The 22,785-nt window shown below is 40.3% G+C and overlaps 1 protein-coding gene across 1 annotated transcript in view; it reads right to left on the bottom strand.

Moving 5' to 3' along the window:
- Positions 1 to 22,785, bottom strand: part of RhoGEF3 (Rho guanine nucleotide exchange factor 3) — a 666,916-nt gene that overhangs the window by 333,530 nt on the left and 310,601 nt on the right. The window contains exons 4-7 of the mRNA XM_067792017.1: positions 18,828 to 20,803; positions 5,844 to 6,411; positions 4,678 to 5,748; positions 1,283 to 2,773 (exon numbers count right to left, since the gene is read on the bottom strand). Of these exons, the coding sequence (XP_067648118.1) occupies positions 1,283 to 2,773; positions 4,678 to 5,748; positions 5,844 to 6,411; positions 18,828 to 20,803 (5,106 nt within the window). The remainder of the gene's footprint in view (positions 1 to 1,282; positions 2,774 to 4,677; positions 5,749 to 5,843; positions 6,412 to 18,827; positions 20,804 to 22,785) is intronic.

The following is a 22,785-nucleotide window of genomic DNA, read 5'->3' as shown; positions in this document are numbered from 1 at the left end:
GGCGAATTCTTCTGGACTGACTAGCCTAACTTAGATACCCCCTAAGTTAGGCTTTAATAAAAAGGCGTGAGTAACAAGTAATCGTTAAATTAAGGGAAGGAGTCTGGTCTGCTGTTTAGTATGTCGATCCAGAAATAAGTAGATCCTACAGGCTGCCATATTACTGCAGCGTCTTTCAGGCGGAAATTATAGCCGTGAAGTAAGCCGCAGAAATTCTGGAGGAAGCTTGCATAAGCTGCAGTCGAATCATTCATTATATATATTGATAGTCAGGCGGAGATAAAGGCAATAATCTCACACAGTACTTCAAAAAGAAGTGTTCTGGAATGCAAAGAAGCATTGGAAAAACTTGCCTCCGGCCGGAGCGTATATCTATACTGCGTTCCCGGTCACAAAGGGATAGAAAGTAATGAAAAGGCCGGTGAGTTGGCAAAGGAGGATCCAGCACTCGTTGAATCGAAGACAGACGTCCCAATTCATTTGGGAGAAATCAAAATCAGACTGGAGTTGCATATGATCTATCAAGAAGAAAAGGCGTGGACAAAAGCAAGCTTTTTAAGATAATGTGCAAACCCTACGATATTACACTCATACAGAGGCTCATACCTCTGAAGGGAGAATACTACTCTGGCCACTGTCTTCTGGCGTCTCATGCTTATAACTTAAACATTATCTGTAATAGCAGGTGTAGGAAGTGCGAGCTGCAGGAAGAAACGATTGAGCATGTCCTGTGTTCGTGCTCTGCGCTCGACAGATCAAGGTTCCAGCTATTAGGGGCGGCAAACTTTCCAGATCTCAAGCCAGCAATTATGTTCGGGCCTAGAAAACTTCTAGGATTTGTTGAGACAGACGAAGTTATTCTATAACATAAGTCTTTGCACATGATTGGGGTTCTTCCGTTTGGTCGTCAAAATAAATTCTGGCAACACCATGGACACATTTGCTCTATGTGAGATCTTGATTGACAGGCCAATTCAACCTTACTCAACCAAGTAATTATGAAGTTCGATGTGTAAACATATATGCGTACATCTAGAAAACAATTATTATGAACTAGAACTTGCCCAGAGGCTAAAGTTAAACCACAAAACAGGAAATTTTACCAAAAACAAATAATTTTAAGTTAATTGAGAAGAGTACTTCTTGGACGTTTCCATAAGTGTCGAATTGTGAAGTTGTCTTAGGGCTAAAGCAGAGTTATAAAACATTGTATGAGGAAAAGTAAGTAACCGCACTCAAAGGTGCTTCAGCATCAATTAAATTAGATTAAAAATGCACTTACCTCTTTATAGCCACAGTTGATGGCTGTTTATCGGAGTAATTCGAATAATATCCCCCATTATGAGTATTAACGTTGTATATATCGTTGTTTCGTATTCCAGTTATCGTTCGGTTGTAAGCGGATTCTGTGCTATTCCATTTGTCATAGCTTAGCAAATATTTTCGTTCTCTTTCTAATGCTCGCTCATTTTCTAGTGCTAGTTCAAGTTCTCTTTTTTGTTCAAGTTGCTTTTTCAATTTCAACGCTCCTTCCTGCTGCTGTTCACGTTCCCTTTCGAGTTCTTGTTCACGCTCCCATTCCAGCTCTATTTCGCGCTCCCATTCGAGCTCTTGTTCGCGCTCCCATTCTAGCTCTTGTTCATGTTCCCATTCTAACACTTTTTCTCGATTTTGTTCTTCTTCCCATTCCCGTTCTCTTTCTAATGCTCGCTCATATTCTAGCGATAGTTTCTTTTCTCTTTCTTGTCCAAGTTGCCGTTCAAATTTTACCTTTCGTTCAAGCTGCTGCTCACGTTCCAATTCTAACTCTTTTTCTCGATTTTGTTCTTCTTCCCATTCTCGTTCTCGTGGTTGTTCTTCTTCCCATTCTTCTTCTAGTTTTTGTTCTTCTTCCCATTTTCGTGCTCGTTTCTGTTTCTCTTCCCATTCTTGTGTTCGTTTTTTTTCTGCTTCTCTTTCTCTAGCTCGTTTTTGTTCTTTTTCCCATTCTCGTGCGCTTTGCAATCCTCGTTCAAGTTCACGTGCATATTTTTTTCGCACTTCACATTCACGCGTTATTGGCATCTCACACTCGCCAAAAAATATAGTTGAATCACCAGGTAACGGTAAACTACTAGTCGCTTTGACAGCAATCATTCCCGTCGCGGCAACAATGCTTGTCAAAGTGTCATTTTTATTATCCGCTACCTGTACTTTACGCACTGATGCTGGTGAACTAGCAGCAGATTCTTCTATGCTATCCATAAGTGAAGCACCGCTACACAAGAGTGTCCATTGTGTTTTAGTACGAGTGACACCTGCCAATTTACTCTGATTCTTCGATTTAACCACAGAATCAGAAACACTAGAGCGTTTCGCTTTCTTTAACAATATGGTACTTTTATTGATGTTGTTGTTATTAGAATTCACACTGATTGTGGAAATATTCATTGGTTTGTGGGTGGCGTACATTTTGTCACGCTCAATTTGATCGAATGACACCGACGCTACAGCGGTGTTAGGCGAGCGTGTTGAATTCTGACGTTGCAATGACAGCTGTTGCGTCACTGGTAGAGACCACTGCCGTTGTTGCAATGTCGATTGAGGTGATGTTGAAATTATTGCACTCGGATTGCAAGCACCACATTGAGGCCAAAAGGAACAGGTGTTGGTCGGTGATTTAATCAATGCTCCTTGACGTTTTAAAGCGCTTTTAATTGGTTTTGGAGTTGTTGGTTTTGACGAAGTTGAATTCGTCGTTATTATGGGTGTTTTTGATATGGTGAATATTTGACTGTCAGAAGAATGCATTTTTTTAGATTAAGAATGAAGCAACAAGAAATTTATAGAAGTTGGATTACGCGCAGTAACGTTAGTTCAAGTATATTACTATTGGGCTTGACAGAATTAAGCGTTAATTGTTGTGCTAGTGAATTAGGTGGTAAAGCTTTTGATAGCGTCAAAAACTCTGTTGGTCTTGCTTGGTGAACAACCATACTACATGCGCAGGGATTGGTAAACTTATAATATGCAAACACAAACACAGGTTTAACAACAAGTGGTGAGTTTACAAACGCCAGCTATCTAATTACTATTACTTTTTTTTTTGAGTAAAGCTACGATGTGCGTTAGGGTGATGAGTTTTATATAACTGATGCAGTTTTGGTTGACAAATGAAGGCTTGAGATTTTAAAAGGTGGGTTTCACAAACGTCACATGTCAAATTTATTTCTACGCCAAAAGGATTTTTTCTCGTATTTCGTAGTAAGTAAACAACACTTTGACTTGCATTTAGAAAAAGTGTATGGTGGGTTTAAAACAGCCTGCTAAGTTATTCTATGTTAGTGGTGAGTTTTAAAAACGTCACTTATAAAATGCTAATAATAATACTTAACGCCATTTGTATACCATTTTGAGGAGATCTACGTTGTGCAAATGAGCGATGAATTAATGTGGCACATACATGTTCAGGTTTGTTAGTGGTGAATTTCATTAACGTCACATGCTTTTTTCCTTTATTAAAATTTAACACAATTTTTTATTTATTTGGGAAGAGTGCATTAGTTTTAGCGGTAAATGATATTAATAAAAGCACCTAGGCTTAAGCATATTTCTTATGGTAATTTTAGGTATGGTGAGTTTTAATATTCCACTATTACACATTTTTATTTACATAATTCTTAACTATTTTTTTAGTATTTCTAACTTTTATATTCTGGTTTTTATATGAAATTTACTTGTTAAATATTATTTTCTTTATATTTTTTTTTAAGTTTTTCATATTTAATTTTAACTTTTTTTATATATAAGTAAATACAAAGAGTTCAGGTGATGATTCAAGGTTGGGGTACTTAACTATTAATTTTTTGCTAGTTTAGTTATCATATGTCAATTTCTTAAAGCAGTCTTCATGCAGCACATTTAGGGTGATCCCATATTAGTAGCATTATATATTCACCACACCTATTACTAAACACATATTTCTATGTTTCTCATAACGGTTAGATGGTACTGTTTTTATCAACACTTCTTTTTGTATGCTTATATGAAACTAAATTTTAAAAGTTTCTTTTACGAAATATATTATGTTAAAATTATTCACCACACTTTATTTTAAGTCATTGTGGTGATTCATTTATATATTAATGTAATACTTTAGCACAGTTTTAAGCAAATTCATATTTCTATAACTTTTCATGTAGTTTACTGTTAGTTTTTTGCTTTGCTTAACAAGCTGTATAACGATTAGTTTATTATTGGGTGTGGGGAAAATATTTAAAGCTCTTCTAAATTATTGATTGAAATCTGAAGCGTTGCACTTCGGTTAGTATGATGTTTTTCATGCAAATTATGGTTTTTTTCTGGTGCACAAGGTGGTTAGAGGATTAAAGACAGGATGAGTGTGCGAGATAAGAATTCTTAAACGAAAATTCAACTGCCCAACTGTGGTGAGTATTGATTAGTTTTCGGTGAGTTATTGGCAGCTGAACATATTGCTATCTATACATTTGACGTTAGTCTCTGTTTAACATAACGGCGTGCAGCTACACACAAAGACAGGCAGGCTGACAGCTGACAGCCGGGCAGTCAGGCAGGTTAAGGCAGTCATAGTTTTTAATGTTAGTGATGAATTCGCAAAATTGCATGCATAACAAATAAATTCTCATCTAATATTGCACCTCGTCAGCGCTTCAATACCTGTTCCGATTGCTGCAACTGGCGCTGCCGCCGCTCCCACGTGTGCCATCACGCGAGCCTTCACGCGAATGCGGATGTCGATAAATATGCTCGCTGCCACTGCGATAATCACCTTCTGGCGTCAAACTCTCACGACCAGAACCGCTTCCATGTTGTCGCTCTAGCGAATACTGTGACTCACTTGGACTATGTGTGTGTCCGAGTGACCGTTGTTGCTTCACCAATTTAGTCGGTTGTTCGTAAATGTGTGTTGTTGTGTCGTTATTGAAGAAATTCAATTCGCTATTGCCACCACTGTTGATTATTTCACGATTACGCAAATGCGTTGGTGGTATATCGTAATCACCACTGTCGCCACGTCTAAAATCCATAATAGGCGAACGATCAAGTGATCTTCGCAGTATATCGTAAGTAAGTTCATGATCACATAAACGCGTACCGTAACTTTGTGGACTTGTCGATTGTCGTGGTAAATTGAGATTATTGCAGGAGGAGCCTGATGACTGTGGTGAACGTGAATTGCGATCGCCACTACCAGTGCCGACGGGTGATGAGCGCCGCAGACGACCGGTTTTGCTAATGCTCGCGCCACTATCGGCGTTCGCTTGCAAATAACGCATACCATTTGCTGTAACTAAATTATTACCGATGCTGATGCAATTCACTGGCTCTCTGTAATCGTCGTCAAGTGAGCGACTCTTGTCGAAGTCTAAACGTAGTGGCACATTCGGATTGTTGCCGCTGATTAGAGCGTTGCTGCTCACATTGACATGCGCTTTACCTTGATTATTGTAATTGTTGTAATCAAAATCGAACGATCGACTTTTGTCAATATCATTATTGCGTGAGCGCCCATTATTGCTGGTCACAACCAGCGATTGTGATTTACTGGTGGTCCTTATTGGAGGGCGTACTTTTGCGGCACCACCATTGCTGATGCGTACGCTGGATTGCTGATAAATTGGCTGCGCGTTTGTTGTGTGATACGGTACGCCGGTACCCTGCGACTGACCCATCGTTACAATGACTTTATGCGTGCGATTTGGTGAACGTTCGCTTAGCTGTAAAGATCTGTAAAGCGGCGCGAAAGAAAAAGAAAAGGTATTTAAAGAAAATATAATCAATTAGAAATTTATAAAAAAATATACACGTGTGTTTTAAATCACCTTGATCTACGTATGCGATGCTCCTCCACCTGCTTGGCATTCCTTCCAAGTGAGCGTCGATGCTGTGAACGTCCACCACCGCCTCCTAGCATGACGGTACCACCACCTCCAGCTCCAACCACACTTATCATATTGGGCGTCGATAAGGTAGTGCCACTGCTGCCTACTCCCGCGACTATTGTTGTCTCGTGCTCTCCCATACCGCCACCACCACTGTAGCTTGAGCTCGAAGAGCTGCGTGATATATTCGTTACTGATTGTCCGTCAGTTAAGCGCTGTTTGCGTTCAAGCGTATTACTGCGTGAACTCGAATTTTGTCGTGATCCCATTAGAGATCCCTGTGAGCCAACTTTTCTGCGACGATCTTCTGGCGTTAATGAACGTGATTCAGGCGTCAGCGACCGTTGTTTTCGTATGCTACTTGACGAACTGTGTGATTCATTGCGATCCGGTGTTAGTGAACGTTGACGTTGTGTCTTTAATGGTGATATGCTGTGATGATAATTAGCGGTTAGGAATTCATTGGAGCCTTCGTCGTCTTCGCAATCCAATTCGTCGTTGGATAGATCTGGGTAGAAAAGAGAAGAACCATTTCAAAACCCAAATTAGAGCTAGAAAAATTTTCCATATTACTAAATTCCTATTTTTATATTATTATGATAGGTTCGGATATCAAAATCACAATATAAGTACCATCGTAACCAATTAAAACGGATTGAATATATTCGAGTGCCTATACTTATGTTAAAACTAATCGACTATGTACTATAATATGCGACAAAATTAAGGAAGTAATCTTAGGTCGCAGTTAAGTTTCGCAACGTCAGCATTAAGATATCTTTCCTTTGCTTTTTCGTTACCTCGAGGGAGGAGTGGTGAAAGTTATTAATATGGAGCATTCGACTGGTAACCTGGATTAAGAATGGATCCAAAATGGACGGTAAAGTTACAGGTGGGGTTTTCCCCTCAGGAGATCAATTTAAGATGAGGTTTTCACAATTAAGGATGTGGTGGATGGGATGTTATCCAGTGCTAATACGGAGAGTTCAAATTCCACTCCGATGCTATTAAAGGTCTAGGTTTAAGTGTAGTGCGATCGGGGTGCAATGTGAATGTTTGATTTTTCTTGCCGTTGCATCGCTTAATTTAATATTAATATTGTGACGGATATTAGCATCACTAAGCTGCTATTAAATAAATGCACAACAACAATAAATCAGCCACTCTTATGTACAAGGCGACGAAGAGATTTCTCACACACACAAAGTAGTTATTCACACATACACACTCATAAGGCTATGCGAGAGGCGTGGACTATAGATATACATGTATATAGCTGGTAACTAACCAAGCATGAGATACAACTGTTCGCTGTTACTAGATCTTAGGAGAAATGGGTGAACGAGGAAATTGAGAGTATAAAAACAGCGCAAGCTGTGAAATAACTAATCAGTATGATTTAAACACGCTATTAGTTGTGAAGTGAAGTATAATTGTGAAGTACTCCCAAAGTAATCTAAATAAAGACCAGTTTGCAATACGTAATATTAGAGTTATTTATTCGAGAGTTCAGTGATACCAACGTTAGCAGAAGGTGTACAAATAATCGGAATCGCACAAAATTCGTTACAATAATATCTGCGTTCCGAGATATGGCAGGAACCTACCTACCAGTACCTGGCAATTATAACGCAGATCTCCTATGGCGCATAGGTAAAACTTAACCAAATGTGGATGGCTGTAGGGACTACGAAGTCTCCCTGACCACCTGTGACCTGCTCCACTATAGATGGTTCTCGAGTCAGCTAAGCGAATGCTGGGTGGACACGGTGGTGGTAGCAGGTGTATTTTGACCGGAGTTAGATGGCAAACAGTCAGCTGAAATCAATGTGGCCATCTATGTATCAATGGCTCATCTATCAATGGAGATTGGTATTTGACGAAATCATCGAGATACATCGAGACTATACTTGACTGTTCAGATTTTGCTAGGCGAAAACATTTCGGTCTGGCCTAACTAGGATCTCCGATGAACTTATGCAGGGTCGAGATCGGGCTTACTCAAAGCTACATCGTTGCCTCACAACGGCTCTCAAAGTGGCTATAACTTGCGTGGTATCACAACGGACCAAGTGAGTTTCCCTTGAGGAAAGCACATCAGTCGGGATTGGAACGGCAGCAAAAAGATTTTCTGTGTATTCTATATAGTCGGCCTACTTTGACTTGATGAATTCTACTCCAGCGAGAGTAGTATGGATAGGTGGTCAGATGCTTATGTTATTTAAAGCTGTCAGTATAAGCAATTGACAAGTCCTGCGGCAACGGTGAAGATGTCTGGTGGGCTATGACAATTTCCATCTACGCGTTTGGGCCGTCCGTGTACACAGTGTCGTGTCATCTATTTGACCGGTGTAGCAGGTAACAGGGGAGATGTAGATGTTTTCAGGATTTGCATAACCTCATCGTTCATATACCCATTGATGGTGCAGGACATTGTCAAGACCAAGTAGATTGTAGTGCAAAGAGTGATGTATGGTCAATGCCACACCGCGTCCACTTCCCATCGCATCATATTTTCTGTGGACGTTATAGCCAGATCAATTCAGAAAGCAGACTTTGCTGTTAGCTTCGTATCTTGTATCGCAACTAAGTGGATGTTGAGCTTTTTTTAAAGTAAACTATTTCCGTGATATTCTCAGCTAAAACGTTACAGTTAAACTGCAATATTTTTAAGTGCGGTGAGTAAAATCGGTTCACTCTGGGAGTAAATCACTTATCGGGACTGGGGTTATGTTCAACATCTTCCCGGAGCAGAAAAGTATGTAGCACTTCTACTGCTAGGATCTACTGCGAGTATGAAAATTTTTGGGAGAACACAATAAAATACTAGGGGTTACACTGAAATGACAGTCCTTGGTAGGGTATAATCACGACGAGTCGCTTCGGTACAATGAACGGCTGCCTTGGGAAAAGATTATATGAAAATGCTGAAGTTCGTTCTTGTTGTGGCTCTGTATTTAGTACCTGATATTTGTATGAAATGCAAAAAAAACCTTATACAAGTATTTAAGAAGATATTTAATTCAAGAGATTTTAGATCGTTTTTTGTGTTAAGGTTTGCAGCCCAATCGATTTAACTCTAACAAGCGTTTTGATGGCATAAATGCCATAAGGTTAAGTTTTTCTCTGTCCCACACAGTATTATTATTAGGCCTGGAAGCACTGCGACCTTTGTGTAGACCTATTGTGCATGATCTTTCAGCCTAATTTTGTATGTGGAGGCTTTTAATGTATCTAAGTACCTATTCAGGCTTTTTACTCCATATCACATAGGAATTAAGAGTCACACCACCTAGATGGGAGAGTTTCTGCCTTGCCAGAGCGACACATTCGCAGAGAATGTGAACCGGCGTTTCATCCTCCAGCTCACAGAAACGACAAATTTGGGTATCGGATAGGTTTAACTTACTTTGGTGATATCGTAGACCACAGTGTCCCCCAATGAGAGTTCGTACCTCCTCCCTGCTAGATTAATGAGTTCGGCTGATACTTTCGTTTCCGGAAGTATAAACAGTATGGCCTGTCTTTGCCCTACACGTCTGAACTGTTTTGTTTCCCAGTTACTTATGGTTTCCCTGGTGTGTGCTTTTGTGAGTGCACAAAAGGGCTCTAGGCCATAGAATACTGCTGTAGCATCCTGCTTTGCTAGGTAATCTGCAGGTTCATTAACTTTATGTCCCTGATGTCCGGGAACCCATTCTAAAAAAATCTTGTTTTTGGCTCCCAGCTTATTAAGGATTTCAATGCAGTCATCCACAAAGATTCGTGAGATTCTGAGATTCGTGGACATTACGTCACGCAGTTGTAATATGGGATTTCCTATGAATTTTTTTATTACTTTTAACTAGTCGATGCGGTTGGCTTAGTTTTGCTGTTTCCGTCCTTGGCATGGCCTTCCGCCACCAACATAGGTTACTATTGGCTTTACAACAATACTAAATGCCCCGTATACCATTTTTGGAGACATCCCCCATGTTTTCCCGTAGAGTCGGGTAAAGGCGAAGAGCGCTGCTGTTGGTTTGATTAGAATAACATCCAAATGAGCATTCCATGTGAGGGTTCTATCCAGTGTGACCCCTAGGTATTTTGCCTCCATTGAGAATTGTGTTTTACCCAAGAATGCTTCTGGGATGAATGCTTTCCTTCTCCGGGTGAAAGGCGCTGGGACAGTTTTGTAAGGATTGATAGGCAGTCCTTTGGTATCGCACCATCTCTCTATGATGCGAAGGGATTGATGCATGCGATCTCATGCAGATAACTAGATCATCTACACACCCTTGTGTCTCAAATCCTTTGGTTTTCGTTAACTGAAGAAGGACATCTATGACCAGGGTCCACAGAAGAGGGGAGAGCACACCTCCTTGTGGGCATCCTCTTGTGACCGCAATTAATTCAGTTGTGCCTCCCAGTTCCAATTGGATTTTCCTATTCCTTAACATGGACAGCACCCATCGAATAATCATACGACTTATATCCTTGTAAATCATAGATTGTTCGATAGGTTGATGTGCGCAGAGGGCAATATTTTTTGATTATAGTGCCTTTTCAATTTTTACCGTGAGGCCATGAACAGCCGTCGAATTTATTTAGATAGACCTCCCTGATATGCTGTTCTAAGATTTTCACCTGCAATGCTGATCTAAGATTTTCTCCATACCCTTTAGGAGAAACGAGCTCCGGCTTATTGTTCGATACGACGAGGGCAGTTTCTCGGGCTTCCCTGACTTTGGTAAAAATACTACCTTAACATCTGCCCATCTGTTTGGCATATGGCGGAGCAGTAGTGATGTCTGGGGCTATATGATTTTTCCCTTGCTGTAACAGACAAGGAAAGACAAAGTAGATAAGGCCCATGCAGTAAAAACTAACTGAATTTTTTTTGCCTACCCTAGCACACATGTGAATAAAATTATACTCCAGTTGCGAGAAAATCTAATTAGACTTATGCAAAGTTCACTTACGAATTACAAAGATATAATTACGCAATTAAAATAAAACTTTTTTATGGTGCACACCATCGCTTTAGATTGGCCATCGATTTATTTGCAAGCGCATTCACATTTATTTTCAAATATGTAAAACTGCATTAAGGATTTAATATATTTTATTGCTCTATTGTACCTTAGCTTTATTGCACTCGCACTCGCATAGCGCAATTGAAAAACTTTAAGCCTTAACTTTAAGTTAGTATTTGCGAAATGAATTTGCTGAAACTACGTCGGATATTCAGGTTCGCTCCATAAAGCTATCATTCGCAAAAGTCAATGAAACTTTCAAGGATGCACTCACTCAAATGCATCCAAACAAATATACATATGTGTGTATGTATGTTGTGTGTGAATAGTGTGCGCTGCTTTCATTCATTCATCGCCGACTAAAGTCGAAAACTCATCTTGTGAGTGTGTGCAATGAGGCGCAACAACGAAATGAATACGAGCCATGCGATGGCTAAATAGGAGAATGGCTTTGACAAATGCAAAACTTTTTTCGTTAATGTTATGAGTAGTGCAGGTGTACACTGGTGGTGGTAGACGGGTTAAAGGATATGAGCAGAGAAATGCAATTTATGATTACAGGTGTGAAATTAAACAACTAAGGAAAGCTAGGTTCGGGTGTAACCGAACATTACATACTCAGCTGAGAGCTTTGGAGACAAAATTGTCTTTTTCATAGATACAACCATGCTGTGACGAATATTAGTGGCACTAAGTGATACTCACATTACTAATCTGATACTAAGTAAATACAGCCACAACAACAATAAAGCAAGCAGTCACTTGTGTCTACATAAACGAATCAGTCATTATGTCTACATATATGTACGTACACGCAGCGGAGAGGAACACACAAACACATGCATATATCTTATCTGAGATGCTCAAAAGTAGGCAATCATCGGTGGAAGTATCACTCACATATACAAGCGCATATGAGAAGCTATAAATGTGCATTTGTAGTAATAATTTTATAGCTGGTAACTAAGTAAATTCTAGAAACGCCTGGAAGTAAGGATCGAGGAAATCGAAGAGTATAAAAGAGCGGAAGCCGAACAATTAAGGAATGAGCTTCATTTAAGCACGCTATCTGTCGAGAAGTAGAAGTGTTATTGTGAAGTACTTTAATAAAGGCCATTTTGCATTATTGAATATTGGAGTTATTTATTCAACAGTTTAGTGATTCGAACGTTAGCAGAAGGTTACAAATAAGCGGAATTGCACTAAATTCGTTACAATTGGTGTCAGAAGAGGAATTGTTGAATAAATTCTGAAGATTTTGAACACAACTTGGACATGGCAAAGTTGAGTGAATTAAAGATCCAGCAACTGAAAAAGGAGTTGGAGAGCCGTGGATTGAATACAACCGGCAATAAGATCGAACTTCAAGCACGGCTACGACAGATATTGGAGTCGCAAAGAATTGATGTGGACGAATATGTCTTTTATCCTGATGTGGAAGAATCAATAACAAAAATTTAAGAGAAAAACGTAACATCACAGACAGTTACGAGCACATACTTGAACACGGTCTTGGCTGCAATATCTGCTCAAACATCGACAGTGTCATCTCAACTGGCAGAACAGAAGACACATATGGCATCACAATTGGAATACAAGGAGAACCGTATAACATCCAAGATGGAATCCCAAGAGACACGTATAATATCCAAGATGGAAGCACAGGAAACGCGTATTTCAGAAGAAATGTCGACACAGATCACATCCAAGATGGAAACACAGCTAGAAGAACAGAAGACATATATGGGCGAGCAGTTGAAAGCACAAGAGGCTCGCATATCTTCGCAGCTGTCAGAACAGGAAGTAAGGGTATCATCAAAACTGGAAGTGCGGGATGCAAAAATCGCTCAACTGAAGGCAGAAGTCGATGATTTAAAAGGTCCTATGGAGCACTTGCAACTAAATCGCCCAGCAGTTTCAGCGAGTAATCCAAAGGTAAAAACACCAGCCTTTGACGGTTATGTTCTCTTCCAGGTCTTTAAGCTTCAATTTGAGAAGACATCAGCAGTGAAAAACTGGAATGCGGATGATAAAGTTGCTGCACTGTTCATGGCATTGAAAGGGCCTGCAGTTGAGATCTTACAAACCATTCCAGAGGGCGAACGGAACTGTTTTGAAGCATTGATGGGCACTCTAGAGAGACGATGCGCAAGCGAGCATAGGAGACAGATATACCAAATGGAGTTACTGAACCGCTTCCAGAGCGCTGGCGAAATATTGCAAGAGTTTGCGTCGGATGTTGAAAGGCTGGCATATTTAGCGAATGCGGACGCACCCGTGGAATACACCGAAAGGGTAAAAATCCAGAGCTTTATTAATGGAATACGGGATGTCGAAACGAAGCGAGCGACATACGCAAACCCAAAACCTACATTCGCAGAAACGGTATCACATGCTCTGATTCAGGAAACAGGGTCGCTTCTGTGTAAGCCAGTTTTCAAAGCACGCCGTGTGGAAGTAGAAAGGCCAGAGTGGGTGGACGCAATTTTGGAAGTTTTGAAGGGATCACAACAGAAGAATAATGGTGCCATTAAATGTGTGGGAAGCCAGAGCACCTTGCACGTCATTGCAGCATCGGTCCTGGTAGTTCCAACTTGGCTGGTCATAAACGTAAAGCTGGAGGAGATAAGCAAGAGCGAGTCAGACGTAAAGCTTGAAAACTGGCCCCAGTTATTGAATGTCCTGTGATACCTATCTCGCAAATTGGAAGAAACTCGAGCAGTCTTACCGTCAGAGGGAATATGGATGGCAAAGAACGTGTACTGACTGTAGATACGGGCGCATCTCATTCCTTGATCCGATCTGATTTGGTCAATAGGAGAGTAAAGCCATTACCTGGAGCAAGGTTGCGTAAACTCACTTGCGAGTATAACCAAGTCCGGGGACAAGTAATCTGTGAAGTCTTAATTGGGAAGGTCATGGTTCTACACAAATTCATTGTCGCGGAGATCGTTGATGAAGCCATATTGGGAGTAGACTTTTTAGTTGACCATAACATCAGGATCGATATGCGGAGAAGGATTATGCGCTATGAGAACCAGGATGTGCCACTTAACTTCAGTTTGGAGAAAGGGTTCAGCAGTAAGCGAGTGCTGGTGGAGAAGAGTCGAAAAAGACCACGAAAGTCAAAGGTAAAGGTTGATGGAACGAATGGGCCAAACAATGCAAAATCAAAGATACCTGCGAGAGAAAAACTGGCATTGAAAATCCCAAATGTACGCACTAAAACGAAGGAAAGAATTTCGCTGAAAGAATGCAAGGGTGGCTTCAAGCCAGGGACACTACTGTTGAGAAGCGTCGGAACGATACTGATTATGCAAAGCACATCCGCCAAATGCAAACCCTACGAAATAGTTCAATGGCCAAACAACAGAGTGTGAGGGAACAACCCAGGGTAATGAGTAATGAAATGAAACACAGGTTTGACAAGTACAACAATTCGGAAGGTTTGTTGCAGGGAGATTTGATACTGTTATACAGCCCTCACTGGCGGAAAGGTGTTCCATCCACATTTTGTGGGTAGGCCCATGCAGAGTTGTGAAGAGGATCAGTGATGTCATATACCGCATACAAACAATTGGGAAACTACGAAATAGAAGGGTGGTTCATTTTGAGAGGCTAGCAGCGGTTAGATCGAGAGATTTATCTGATCAGGACGATCAAAATTGGGTGGAGGGCAGTGTGACGAATATTAGTGACACTAAGTGATACTCACATCACTAATCTGATACTAAGTAAATATAGCCACAACAACAGTAAAGCAAGCAGTCACTTGTATCTACATAAACTGATCAGTCATTATGTCTACACATATGTACGTACACGCAGCGGAGAGGAACGCACAAACACATGCATATATCTTATCTGAGATGCTCTCAAAAGTAGCCAGTCATCGATGGAAGTATCACTCACATATACACGCGCATAGGAGAAGCTATAAATGTGCGTCTGTAGTAATAGTTTCATAGCTGGTAACTAGAAATGCCTAGAAGTATGGAACGAGGAAATTGAAGAGTATAAAAGAGCGCAAGACGAGCAATCATGGAATGAGTTTGATTTAAGCACGCTATCTATCGTGAAGTAGAAGTGTTATTGTGATATAATTTAATAAAGGCCATTTTGCATTATTGAATATTGGAGTTATTTATTCAAAAGCTTAGTGATTCGAACGTTAGCAGAAGGTTGCAAATAAGCGGAATTGCACCAAATTCATTACAATACAAAAGGTGATACTAAAAAGTGGATCAAATTGGCTTTGCTATCTTTCTTCAGCTATCAATTCTTTTTATTTGAATATTTTTCTTAAATATGGAAATTTTGTTAAATTTGAACGCATTTCTTTATCATTTCTTTTTTATATCACACCTGAAATATTTTCGAAGCGCTCTTAATTATGAGTCCGATAAGAGTCCGAAATTGTAGACCAAGGCTGACGTTTTTTGGAACGATTTTCCTTCATCCTTTGTCAAAAGGGAAAATCACCATATAGAAAAGGATCTAGGGTAACCCTGGAATGTGTTTGTATGACATGGGTATCAAATGAAAGGTATTAAAGAGTATTTTAAAAGGGGTGGGCCCTAGCAGTATATGTAAAGGCGTTTTCGAGATATCGACCAAAATGTGGATCCGGGTGACCCAGAACATCATCTTTCGGGTACCGTTAATTTATTTATATATGTAATACCACGAACAGTATTCTTGCATGATTCCAAGTGCTTTTGATTTCGCCCTGTAGAACTTTTTCATTTTCTTCTACTTAATATGGTAGGTGTGACACCCATTTTACAAAGTTTTTTCTAAAGTTATATTTTGCGTCAATAGACCAATCCAATTTCCATGTGTCATCTCTTTTTTCATATTTGGTATAGAATTATGGCATTTTTTTCATTTTTAGTAATTTTCGATATCAAAAAAGTGGGCGTGGTCATAGTCGGATTTCGGCCATTTTTAACACCAATATAAAGTGAGTTCAGATAAGTACGTGAACTGAGTTTAGTAAAGATATATCGATTTTTGCTCAAGTTATCATGTTAACGGCCGAGCGAAAGGACTGTGTATAAAAAAAGTATTCCTGACTAATTAAATGAAAAGGCGCGGAGCCACGCCCATTTTGAATATTCTCTTAGTTTTGTATTTTGTAGCACCGTATCATTACTTTAGTCGAATGTTGACATAATTTACTTATATACTGTAAAGATATTAAATTTTTTGTTAAAATTTGACTTAAAAATTATTTTTTTTAAGTGGGCGTGTTCGTTTTCCGATTTTGCTAATTTTTATTTAGAACACATAATAGGAGTAACGTTCCTGCCAAATTTTATCATGATATCTTCAACGACTGCCAAATTACAGATTGCAGAAGTTTTAAATTACCTTCTATTAAAAGTGGGCGGTGCCACACCCATTATCCGAAATTTTACTAATTTTCTATTCGGCGTCATAAGGTCCGCCCACCTACCAAGTTGCATTGCTTTATCCGTCTTTGGTAATGAATTATCGCACTTTTTCGGGTTTTCGAAATTTTCGATATCGAAAAAGTGGGCGTGGTTATAGTCCTATTTTTAAATAGCGATCTAAGATGAGTTCCCAGGAACTTACATACCAAATTTCATTAAGATACCTTAAAATTTACTCAAGTTATCGTTTTCGTGGGCAGACGGATGTACCGTTATGTGAACAAAATTAATATACTCTGTGAGCTCTGCTCAGCTGAGTATAAACTGATTATTATTTTTGAATAAGAAACGTGTCAACATTCGGATGGGAATGCTGCCGATAAGGGACTACTTCTATGAGAAACTAGTAAAGACATTCGATATTAGATCCTTATTTTGAAGGAAAATACGTTAGAAAAAACGGTGTGAGCGCAGGGAGCTTCAGATGTTGGTTAGTAGGAATAATGTCCGAAAATTACAGAGTGCGCTTCACAGCAGCCCTGCTCATTGCTAGCTAGCGTGGGCGAACACGACCCAATATCTTAAACATTGATGACAAAAACCACGCCCCAGAATGTGGCTATGATAGAGTAAAATAAAAATTAAAATATCTCGGTGGGACAGTAACAAGGCGCCAGATAATGACGGAGTTTAAGTGTGCTCTGACAATTTTCGAAAATTGGATGCCGCCACGTCCCCTTAAGAAAAAAGTCTAACTCTATCTAGCATTCGGAAACACGTCAAGTAGATAAGTATGTAATATGTGGTGTGATCCACCATTTGTGGGGTATAAGTGCGAGGAATGAGGTGGAGGTAAATGGCTGGAATGGGATGGGAAGGAAGAGATAAAGGGAAAAAAAAAAACTTTAGAGAGGAGAACAATTAGGGCATTAGGGTAAAGGAAGACGGAGGGCATGAAAAGGGGGGGAAGGGGAACGGGGAAATGGAGTGGCTTACGGAGGGGAGGGGATAGGAATTGGGAAAGAAATAGGATTGAAGATAAAGATTAAAAAATGAAGGAGATCGACAGGAAGGCGACAAATGGTTGGAAGATAATGGGAAATACAGAAGTTGAGATGTAAAAGAAGGCGAGGATGGTAGAGGAAAAGGAAATGCAGCCGAAGAGACGTGAACAATTCAGAGGGTAATTGAAAAGAAAGAGAAAGGGGGGAAGAGAGGAAATGAAGTAAGAGGGTACACGCTTCATGGACTCCCTACTTAGTCCAAGTATTGACAAGATGCGCGTCGCCCGCTATTCAGCAAAAGCGTAAACAACTTTCAATAACACAGCAGACTTTAGGTCGTTTTAAACAGAAAGATTAAGGTCTCTCCACTTGTCTCTTATAACTGCTCTCTGAGACCAATGTTCAATTTAACGGAGAGGCTAAGTAGTGAGAGCACATTTTTGACTGGCGGCTGGGAATGGCAGTGAAAGTTATAAGGTTACAGCAAGCCCGAGAGCTTGCCCGTTAAGATGAGGAATGTCTGGCTCCCTAAGAAAATAAGAGCTTTCTCCAATGGACAAATATGCGAGCTGCAGACCTGTAAAAATGCTGCAATCAGAACTGTCACTAAATGACTTCTTATGACTCCTGTATATCACCGATTAGGTGAGGGTAAATATCCCAACATTAAAGACATAACGAAATGTTGAGCACGCAGTTTTGCTAAATTGTCACAAACTGGGACACCCTAGCAAACAACTGCTGAATCTTACCCCGCCAAAGAGAATTAAGAGAACATTCCCATAAGCACTATCATGAGATCCGATAGCTGTTAACACTTCCGTTTGATCCAGACAATCATAAGAAGGCCCTAAGCAAAATCCACACAGAATCGGTAAAGCTTTTGCCAGGATGCCCTCGGTAAGCCCTGTTATCAATATAAATTATCCTTCTCTTTCAGAAGAAGAAAGCACTCTCCAAGTGGGACACGAGTCACTCGGACTCAACTTCGTTCTGGATATTGTAAAAGGTTAGACTGTTCCTTATCCATAATCAACGCCGACATACCTGAAGAATGTCCTGCATGCGATGTATCCCCATATGACACCAACCATATTTTCAAATGTAATGTGGAACCTACGCCTTTAGCACCAATCTCCTCATGTTTCGCCCCTGTTGAAACTGCCAGTTTCCTTGGAATTCCGTTAGAGGACTTTGATGATAATTTTTGAGTGGTCGCACACATTGAATGGGGCGAAGCACACACACGCTTAAATCCAATATAGCTGATGCAGCCTCATTAGATGGCTGAAGATCAGGTAAATCTTTATGGAAGAGACCTTTGAAAACTACGTATTTTATATGATGCTCCGGTTCATAAAGATTTCTTTTCGATACTCGAGTTTGGCAGCAGAGATAGGAGGAAACTTTCACTGACTCGGAGAGGAAAGTGGAGGAAAACTTGACCTACGTTGGGTACTCCTTTACCTCAATGCTTTGTGAAATATGGTTTCTAACTTTTTGACTCACCTGATCTGGCTCCACTATCACATGAATTTAGCCGCTGGCTCGCTGCTGTATCGAAACTGCGAAAACGTGACATACCAACACTTACAGTCGTTTGGTGATTACCCATACTTCCACCAACAATAGTACCACCGCTTCCAGCTCGATTAAATTGTGACTTTTTTGAGCGCAGCGGTATATTTTGACTTTTCGAACGTTCAAATGAACGGTCGTGTCTGGAGCGCGGCGAATAACGACTGCTCGCAGCACCCAAATTGGTAGTTGCGCTAGCCGCGCTATATGCCGGGGGCGCTTCTTTTATTGACGCATTCAAATAGGCAGTGGTTTGAGGATGCTGATATTTTGGTGAATTATCACGACTACGTAAACTGCCGCTGCTACCGCCACCCGAATCTTTTTTCGATAAATAATTTGGCGAATTACCCGTAAGCGAGCTAAAGTTGGGTGAACGTTCACGTTGTAAGGGCAGTGGTGGTGGACGCTCCGAGAGATTACCATCAAAACTGCGCGAAAACGTTTCCACATAGGTGTCAGCGGGCACCTTGCGGCGCGTATCGCATTCAAAGCTGCGTGAAAATACCATACCCTTGATAGCGCCACTGCCATTTATATTTGATTTATGCAGATTGTCAGCGGTCAGTGACGTTTGTTGTTGTCTACTCGGTATTGTTTTGCGTCGATCGAAATACTTAGATTTACTGCTGTCTTGGAAGGCGGGAGGTGGTGAAAGTATAGGCGTAATTGGAGGTGGGGAGTCGGCATCGTGCATATTTCGCACAGGCAGGAAACCGGGACGTTCATTTAGTATGCTGGCCAATTGTGGATCAACGATTCGATAGCCTGGCCGTAATGCATTATCACGTGTCATCACATAAGTAGGAGCGTTGCTCGCTCGAGTCGCATTATATTGCAAGTTTTCATCATTGCCGGACATGCTGTAGAAGGCGTGACCAAGCGACTGTTGATACGATTTTTGTATTGCCATTCGCGCACGATCGGATCGACGAATCTTTTCAATTTGTTGTATTCGCGGGTCAGCAAAATCCGCTGCCCTACTACCGCCGCCGCCACCGTTTTGATGTTTATAGTTTGCGCCAAGATAGGCGCTGGCGCAGCGGTTTCCATCACTATTGCGCTTTGTATTTACTTGAACCCAACCGGATTTATTGAGGAATATCTCCTCTTTATTGCCATGCGTTCCTTTTCGTGTACTGCCAGCTGTTACCTTCGTAGGCATTCCATGATATTGTTCACCAAATTGATAAGTTGGCATATGAGCGCTTCTGCCTGCTACTGGCCCACCGCCTAAATTACTGCCAACACCACTCTCGCAGCCACTTCCACCACCAATGTGGTAATGCATTCTACGCGATTCCAGCTTTTCGTTAAAGCTGCGTGTCGATGCTTCCAAGCTTTCGCGTCGTTTTGCTTTGTAAAGTTGAAATGCAGATAGATGTGTTTTAGTTTCGTGACAGCTGCCGCCGCTGCCAATACTGGCACCACCACTATAATCACACCCAACACCGGCACCAATGCCCGGAAGTCCACTGACCAAACTATGTGTACTTAGATATTCAGATGAATCAGCTGTGTATTGTATGTCGCTGTTATCATCAATGACGCAAGCCAATTCATTGTCATGTCCGCGTCGATTGTTATTGCTGTGATGTCGGGAAGGGCTTGCACGCAAACGACCACGTCGCTTTTTGGGTGGAAGCGCGGGAAGTGGTAGTGTGCTGACGTCGAGTTTGTCAAGTGTCGATGAGGAGAGTTCGTCGTTTTGAGATTCGCGTGTTACAGAGTCACGCGTTAAACGACTATCGTCGGATTGCGCTTCACTCGAATCCACACATATCGAACAGTCCTGTCGGTTGAGTGGTGGACGTTTCAAATGTTCGCGCGCTGGTTTGTTCCTTGAAAGGTGATCTAAATTTTGTTTATCATGTATTGTTGTGGAGATTGTTGATACATTCGCTGGGCTGTGAGTAAGATAAAATATATATATATATTTTAGTAAACTGTTTATTCTTTAATTACAGAAATTATTACAATTAGTGTAAAAGTTGCATATTTAGCCTAATACGATAATTTAAACATTATTTTTATACTCAGTTGAGCAGAGCTCACAGAGTATATTAAGTTTGATTGGATAACGGTTGGTTGTACATATATAAAGGAATCGAGATAGATATAGACTTCCATATATCAAAATAATCAGGATCGAAAAAAAATTTGATTGAGCCATGTCCGTCCGTCCGTCCGTCCGTCCGTTAACACGATAACTTGAGTAAATTTTGAGGTATCTTGATGAAATTTGGTAGGTTCCTGAGCACTCATCTCAGATCGCTATTTAAAATGAACGATATCGGACTATAACCACGCCCACTTTTTCGATATCGAAAATTTCGAAAAACCGAAAAAGTGCGATAATTCATTACAAAAGACCGATAAAGCGACGAAACTTGGTAGATGAGTTGAACTTATAACGCAAAATAGAAAATTAGTAAAATTTTGGACAACGGGCGTGGCACTGCCCACTTTTAAAAGAAGGTAAAAAGTTTTGCAAGCTGTAATTTGGCAGTCGTTGAAGATATCATGATGAAATTTGGCAGGAACGTTACTCTTATTACTATATATACGCTTAATAAAAATTTGCAAAATCGGAGAAGGACCACGCCCACTTTTAAAAAAAAATTTTTTTAAAAGTAAAATTTTAACAGAAAATTTAATATCTTTACAGTATATAAGTAAATTATGTCAAGATTCAACTCCAGTAATGATATGGTGCAACAAAATACAAAAATAAAAGAAAATTTCAAAATGGGCGTGGCTCCGCCCTTTTTCATTTAATTTGTCTAGGATACTTTTAACGCCATAAGTTGAAATTTGGTAGGGGCATAGATTTTATGGCGTTAACTGTTTTCTGTGAAAATGGGCGAAATCGGTTGATGCCACGCCCAGTTTTTATACACAGTCGTCCGTCTGTCCTTCCGCATGGCCGTTAACACGATAACTTGAGCAAAAATCGATATATCTTTACTAAACTCAGTTCACGTACTTATCTGAACTCATTTTATCTTGGTATGAAAAATGAACGAAATCCGACTATGACCACGCCCACTTTTTCCATATCGAAAATTACGAAAAATGAAAAAAAAAAATGCCATAATTCTATACCATATACGAAAAAAGGGATGAAATATGGTAAGGTAATTGGATTGTTTTATTGACGCGAAATATAACTTTAGAAAAAACTTTATAAAATGGTTGTGACACCTACCATATTAAGTAGAAGAAAATGAAAAATTTCTGCAGGGCGAAATAAAAAACCCTTAAAATATTGGCAGGTATTACATATATAAATAAATTAGCGGTATCCAACAGATGATGTTCTGGGTCACCCTGGTCCACATTTTGGTCGATATCTGGAAAACGCCTTCACATATACAACTACCACCACTCCCTTTTAAAACTCTCATTAATACCTTTAATTTGATACCCATATCGTACAAACTCATTCTAGAGTCACCCCTGGTCCACCTTTATGGCGATATTCCGAAAAGGCGAACACCTATAGAACAAAGGCCCACTCCCTTTTAAAAATACTCATTAACACCTTTCATTTGATACCCATATCGTACAAACAAAGTCTGGAGTCACCCCTGGTCCAGAAAGGCCCACTCCCTCTTAAAATATTCATTAACTCCTTTCGTTTGATACCCATATTGCACAAACGAATTCTAGGGTCACCCCTGGTCCACCTTTATGGCGATATCTCGAAACGGCGTCCACCTATGGAACTAAAGATTACTCCCTTTTAAAATACTCATTAACACCTTTCATTTGATACCCATATCGTACAAACGAATTCTAGAGTCACCCCTGGCCCACCTTTATGGCGATATCTCGAAACGGCGTCCACCTATAGAACTAAGGCCCACTCCCTTTTAAAATACTCATA

Source organism: Eurosta solidaginis, chromosome 5 (genome assembly GCF_040869045.1).
Source record: "Eurosta solidaginis isolate ZX-2024a chromosome 5, ASM4086904v1, whole genome shotgun sequence".
Taxonomy (NCBI): domain Eukaryota; kingdom Metazoa; phylum Arthropoda; class Insecta; order Diptera; family Tephritidae; genus Eurosta; species Eurosta solidaginis.
This window is presented reverse-complemented; position numbering and strand designations above follow the sequence as displayed.